The sequence below is a fragment of the Sinocyclocheilus anshuiensis genome, unplaced genomic scaffold (assembly GCF_001515605.1).
Source record: "Sinocyclocheilus anshuiensis isolate Anshui unplaced genomic scaffold, SAMN03320099.WGS_v1.1 scaffold665, whole genome shotgun sequence".
In the NCBI taxonomy this organism is placed as follows: Eukaryota; Metazoa; Chordata; class Actinopteri; order Cypriniformes; family Cyprinidae; genus Sinocyclocheilus; species Sinocyclocheilus anshuiensis.
The window spans coordinates 166,052-173,138 of record NW_015537961.1 but is presented as its reverse complement, the minus strand read 5'-3'; the positions used below and the strand labels follow the sequence as shown (position 1 = coordinate 173,138).

The 7,087-nt window shown below is 33.3% G+C and overlaps 1 protein-coding gene across 1 annotated transcript in view; it reads right to left on the bottom strand.

The window, feature by feature from the left end:
- Window positions 1–1,779: 1,779 nt before the first annotated feature.
- LOC107667027 (AT-rich interactive domain-containing protein 4B-like) overlaps window positions 1,780–7,087 on the bottom strand; it is a 97,706-nt gene continuing 92,398 nt past the window's right edge. The window contains exons 21-24 of the mRNA XM_016458609.1: window positions 5,167–5,361; window positions 4,935–5,081; window positions 2,544–2,882; window positions 1,780–2,133 (exon numbers count right to left, since the gene is read on the bottom strand). Coding sequence (XP_016314095.1) covers window positions 2,725–2,882; window positions 4,935–5,081; window positions 5,167–5,361 — 500 coding nt within the window. The 3' untranslated portion in view covers window positions 1,780–2,133; window positions 2,544–2,724. The remainder of the gene's footprint in view (window positions 2,134–2,543; window positions 2,883–4,934; window positions 5,082–5,166; window positions 5,362–7,087) is intronic.

The following is a 7,087-nucleotide window of genomic DNA, read 5'->3' as shown; positions in this document are numbered from 1 at the left end:
ATGTTATGATGTTGTAGGGAAAACAAACATCTTCTTTTGTGTTTGACAGGAAAATATCATCAAATGGTTTTGGAACAACATGAATGCGTTTTCATTTTTAGGTGAACTATTGCTTTAACCCACAGTCCACCCGTCACTGCTGGCACAAGCCACCAAACCAGCCGACCGTTTCCCACAGTGCCAATGAAGTGCTTTATTACTCCACATCCTACACTTACGGCTTAAGAAAAAGAGGTGGGAAATGGAAATAAGGAAGACATAAACACACAAAGGCTACGTACAGAACAGACCGGCATCTGTCGTTGCACACGATCACAGATGAATCTGCCATTGCACTTCTGAATACTGCCACATTAACCATTAAAACCCCACAGGGTCCGGATAGATTTCAGTAGTAAAATACATTTAGAATCCTGGCTGCCAGAAAAAGTCATCAATTCTCAAATTGCCAACAATCATAATACATGTCACCTCCAGAGATACTGAATGCAAACTGATCAATATATCTTTCATAAGGCTTTCTGAAATCATAAAAAAAAAAACTATTGGAAAAATTGGTTTAACATTCAAAAGGCGTGATCTGAACCAAAACATGTCCAAGTCAAATTTAACCCTAAAACTAAATGTAAAACTTATCTTGCATAATGAAAGCTATTAGACTTTTATCCAATAGTGAAATTTATTTAAATATAATTACTTATTAAATATACAATCCTCATTACTCTCAATGGTGATTCTCATTACTGTAACATGGTATTTTTAATGAAATACTTAACAAATAATTATATACAAAACATTTCACAATGAAACCAATTTTAGGGCCATTGAGATTTTCATTTTGAAATTATTTATATATAATAATCAAAGGCGATTCTTGTTACTGCAACAGTGTTTTTGAAAACTGCATATTTAATAAATTATATATAAAAAATGCCGATGTAAAAGAACTGCACAATGAAACTAATTTTAAAAGCCATTAAGATTTATTTTCTTTGTGAAATTATTTATATACAATTATTTATTAAATATACAATTCTAATTATTCCCAATGTTTTTGTAAAATTACCTTATTTTATTACTATTAATTTATTTTATTTTATTACCTTAAGTATATTTTAATTATATATTTAATAAGTATATATAAAACATTTCACAATAAACAAAAAATGAAACCTATTTTTAGGATCATTAAGATTTAGTTTTTTTTTATTGTGAAAGTTATAATTATTTATTAAATGTATAATTATTATTGTCAGTGGTGATTTTCATTAATACAGTATTTTAAAAAATCATACATTTAACAAATGATATATAACAATTTTGAAACCTGTTGAATCATTTCCATTCTCAGTGATTATCATAAATCGCGTTACTGTAATACAGTATTTTTATTACATATTGTATATATAGAAATCACAATGTGAAATGCATTCATTGTGAAATTATTTACATATGATTATCTATTAAATGAATAATTCTCATTCTCAATGGCGATTCTTATTACTGTAATACAGTAATTAAAAAAATAAATAAATTACAATTATATATAAAAAAAATCACAATTAAAAAATGCAGTAATTACTTTAAAAATTACTATAAAATCAATTACTGTTATGGCTTTGTTTTCTTGGAGCAAAAAAAATGACATATATATATATTTTTTTTTTTCTTCTTTTCTTTTAATTTTAGAAATTACAATTATATATAAAAAAAATCACAATTAAAAAATGCAGTAATTACTTTAAAAATTACTATAAAATCAATTACTGTTATGGCTTTGTTTTCTTGGAGCAAAAAAAATGACATATATATATATATATTTTTTTTTCTTCTTTTCTTTTAATTTTAGTGTGAAATATGACCTGGACAGACTCTTGATCCCTGTTATGATTTAAAAGAAAACCAGACATTCTCTTTAATGAGAGTTTGGGCTCTACGTTATGAAACACACAGCTACCCCTCGATTACAGGTTTCCCAGCATTCCTCACGAGTGCCCGAACCGTAAGGCACTGCAGCGTCGACTGACCGTCAGTGAATACCCATGTTTCTAAACTCCGCCGCCTCTCAAACGGCTCCAGCCCGGGACTGACTTTACACCGGTGGATCTGAGGGTGAAGTACAGTGTTCAGCCACTGCAGATGAAGACAGGATCAAATATTCATAATGGTCAAAAAAAAATGAAGGGGTTGGTTTGTAAAACGAACGAACAAATGGCGCTTTTCCACTGCGTGGTACGACTCGACTCGGCTCGGCACGGCTCGGCTCGGTTTGCGTTTCCGCTGCAGTTCAGTTCCGCTCCTCTGCTATCAACGAGAGGAACGTCTGTACTTCCTACACATCACGTTTTAGTAACGGTACGGTTCACTTGGAACCTCAACCGAGGTGGTACTAAAAAAAGTACCAGGTACCAGGTACTGTACCCAGTGGAAAACCCCCCAAAAGTGAACCGTACCGAGCCGTACCGTACCGTGCCGTACCATGCAGTGGAAAAGCGCCAAAATAAACAAAAATAATCTTTGTCCTGTTGTCAAACCCGACCCACCAGAAAAAAAGTGCACTTGAGTGCAATTAGCTTGCCAAGGAAACAGTTGTCGTTATAAAATAGTGCTTGTTGCTGTCTGGTGGCTATGGTTTCGTCACGTTTGCGCCCCGTCGCTGTGTCTGTCAGTGTCTTTGGGGTGCTGGTTAAGTGCTCTGTGCTGCTCGCCGGCGTCCCGCTGCTGTCACCTGCACTCCACGGACACCCCCGAGGTCTGTGACGCGCCGGACACTGTGGGATCTGCCAGCGTCAGCATGACAGCCGCCGTCAGAGAGCTGGAGGATGGCGAGGACGAGGATGAGGACGAGGCCGCTGCTGCACCTGCCGGGACACAAGAGGGTTCTGGGAACGTCATTAAGTAATCATCAGTGGTTAGAAAGTCTTTTTAAAGCTAGCTGTTCAAACTAGTCTCATACCCGCAGACTCCAGAGCAGCGTTGTTTTAGTATCTCTGAGACACTATTATAGTTTTTTTTTTTAATTTTAGGAATTTTGTTGTGTTTTTCTCATTTTTTTTGTTTTTGGAAATTGGAATTGGAAACTAGCTGAAATAAAGGTTTTTACATTTTATTTCAGTTAACATTTATTTTAAAGGGGTAGTTCACCCATAAATGAAAATTAGCCCATGATTTACTCGCCCTCAAGCCATCCTTGGTGTTTATGACTTTCTTCTTTCAGACGAATCCAATCGGAGTTATATTAAAAAATGTCCTGGCTCTTCCAAGCTTAATAATGGCAGTGAATGGGTGTTATTTTTCAATAGTCCAAAAGAAGTCCAATGAAGCACATCCACCCATCATAAAAAGTGTCCCACACGGCTCCGGAGCGTTTTTGTAATAAAATTATCCATATTTAAAACTTTATAAACTGTAATCTCTAGCTTCCGCTAACTGACTTTTTGGGTGAACTATCCCTTTAAGTAACAAAAATGTTTATATGTTTTTTTTTTTCTAAAAATGTATTGGAATCAGTTGAAATCAGAAAATTCTGATATTAGAATAGAACTAAATGTTGTTTGAAACAACATCAATGTCTATGGTAACATCCTAAACTGTAAAATGACTGCAAAAACTATAATTTAAACAACTTTACAGGTTGAAAGAGTTTTGGCAAAAATAAAAAAGTTTTATAAATTGATAAACCTCACATCGCGGCCTAATAAATAAAATGTATTTTGTATATAATTTGGTCTTAACTGGTCCGAAAGGTGAAGAGTTTGCAGGTATGCAATCTATTTCTATTTTTTCTATTTATTTAATTTGTTGATTAAAAAAATGAGCGTATTACTCTCCATATAAAGTAACAAATACTTTTTGTAATAAATAATGCACCATTGTAACATGTCATTCCCCAATAACAGTGTTGTAATGTTTAAAAAAACCATTAAAAATAGTTTTCAGTATCTTAAACAGAGTAAAATACAGTGGGTACGGAAAGTATTCAGACCCCCTTCAATTTTTCACTCTTTGTTATATTGCAGCCATTTGCTAAAATCATGTAAGTTAATTTTTTTTCCTCATTAATGTACACACAGCACCCCATATTGACAGAAAAACACAGAATCGTTGACATTTTTGCAAGCAAATGGCTGCAATATAACAGAGTGAAAAATTGAAGGGGGTCTGAATACTTTCCGTACCCACTGTATAAATATTAGATGAAAAACTTGAACTTAAAAACTAAATTAAAAATGTTTGAATGAAAATAAATGAAAGAAAATTTGAATTTTATTTTTTTTAATTACAAAAGCAAAAAAATGTAAATAAATAATAATTAATTTAAAAAAAGTTTTCTTGGCAACTAACTGAAATAAGGTGAAGTTGAAGTTCTGAAATTACTAAAGCCAACACTGAAATAAAAATAAATGAAACGTAAATAAATAAATAAAACAGTCACCACTGATAAGCTACTACTAAATATATTGTAGAAACGTAATTTTCTGTAAAGCTGCTTTGCAACGATTTGTATCGTGAAAAGCACTATACAAATAAACTTGAATTGAATTGAAAACTTGAATTGAATAAAATGACAGAAGTACATAACTAACTGAAATAAGTTCAACAAAAATTACTAAAGCTAAAACTTAAAGAAAAATGAAAGCTAAATAAAAAATAAAACTAATAAAATGACAAACTTCAAAATGATATATGTTGCCTTGGCAACTAACTGAAATAAGTTGAAGTACTAAAATATTATATATAAATATAAAAATATAATACTAAAGAAAACCGAGAAAACAAACAAACACAAACCTGAAATAGAAATAAACGCAAGCTAAATAGAAATAAAAAATAAAATTAGACACTCAAAATATATAAATAGAAGTTCATTCAAAACGTTAATAAATACTATAATAGCACATAAATAATACTATAATAAGACTGCCCACACTCACTCTCTCTCTCTTTCTTCTTCATGCGCTTGCGTCTCCTGTCGATGGAGGCCACCTCCGATTTGAGCAGGAGGTAGTGATTCCTGATGTCCTGCAGTTTCTCCTGAAGGAACGCTATCCGCTCTAGACTGCTCATCTTTTCCAGGTCCGCTGCATGGACAGGAGCAAAAGGCAATCAATGCACACATTCAGTTCTTATTAAAAAGACAAGCAGCTGAGAATCTGAGGCACTCACACATCTGGAAGCTCCACTTGGTCCGGTCGTGGGAGTGATCCGGGTCAGCGTGTTTGTGGTACTTGTGGCCTGAGGGGGGCATCCGGCCGGAGCACTTGTGCGGGATGGCTGACTTCAGCTCGCTGCTGCTCTTGGATGTGGGGGATTTGGCAGTGCTCTCGCTCATACACTGGTCCTCACTGTCACTGCTGTGGGCTGCAGCGCCACCAAGAGGAGAGAAGAGGCAAACACTGATCAACACCAACACAAAACCTCTTAGCTGAAAGCTTACATGGTGCATTAAACATTTTACATTTGCCTTTATAATCACATAAAATTCTATTAAATAATAATAATAAAAACAATTATGCCTGAGTTTGATTTAAATAACAAGTCTTCAGTTTTAGTATGTGTGAAAGCAAAGCACTTACGCAGGGCTTTCCCAAACTGGGCTTTGTGCTAATAATAATTCATAATTAAAGCTAAGAAGTAGTAATGAATTAATAATTAAACTAATAATTAATTTTACATTGCATGTTGAACTTAAATAGTTTTAATAATTTGATTAAAACGTAATAATAATTAATAAACTAATGATAACATTTTAAATAATATATTTAATATTTTATAATAATTACATTATAATAATTTATTAACATTTTATAAATAAAACAAATTTAGAAATAAAAAAATAGGTCAAATATTTTATTTTATTTGTTAAATTATTAAAATAATAAATTAAAACATTAGGTGCTACTTAAAGTAAATATTTTGTCAAACTCAAAGGACTTCCTTCAGTTTTCAGAAACCAGACTTTCTACCAATGCAGTGAAAGTGGAAAAACTGCAGATTATATTATTATTGTATAAAAAAAAAATCATATCAATTAGGGCTGCACGATCTTTGAAAATGGAATCGAGATCGCGATTCGACAGAAGCTGCGATTAATAATAATAATAATAATAATAATAATAACAACAACAACAATAAATAATTGCTACTACTACTGAATAAAAACATACAAATTAGAAAATAGGAATTATTATTAATATTTTATCATTAATATTATTAAAATAGGAAATATTATAGTAGCATTTCACTGCATAATTAAGAAAATAAAACTGTATTTAGAAAAAAAAATTACAACTGTAAAATTAAGTTTTTCTCAACTTCATCTTTAAACATTACACCATCAAACTTTTATTTTGACAGAAAACCACAGGGAGCCCTTAAACCTTCTCTGTTGATAAGCGCTTCTTCATTACAAGTATGGGAAGATGGTTGGAGCATGTTGCGTTCTCAAATAATCATGCAACCCTAATTACAATAATCTAACCATAAAACAGTGTGAGAGAGAAGTGTGCTGAGAGTTCACATTCATGTTCAGATACAATGTGAACGCAAAGAGAACTAGACTCTTACTTCACAAAGTTTATAACTGGGTCAACTGAAAGTGGCTTGAGAGGACTTAAAGAGCCGAGCGTTTGCGATCACGTGAACTTGAAGACACTTGTACAAATGTGGATGGGTGACATGAATGGAAATTATTCCAGATTGGCGATGTAGTATTTGGTTTCTTTATTCTGTACTGTATTTTCCAGCGCTCAAACCTGCCAATCTAACGGATCAAACGCCGTGTATGGCATTTGAGGTAATTTGTGAATTAGCATAGACTTATAGTCTAAATAAAACAATTTGCAACTGTTACTATTATTATACTTGTATACAAAACTTTGTATTATACTTGTTATAGAGTGTGTGACGTCACGTGCACTACCGCCGGTGGCACGGCGACTGTCACAGCCGTTTCCTGACATCCAGACTGAACAGCGTTTTCTTGACATGTTTCCGTGTTGTTGTTGCTCAGCAATGGCATGGACGCGATGTTGTCTGGGGGTTTGGCAAAAGGAGAGTGGGACTGTGGGCAGTGCTCGGGGTGGTG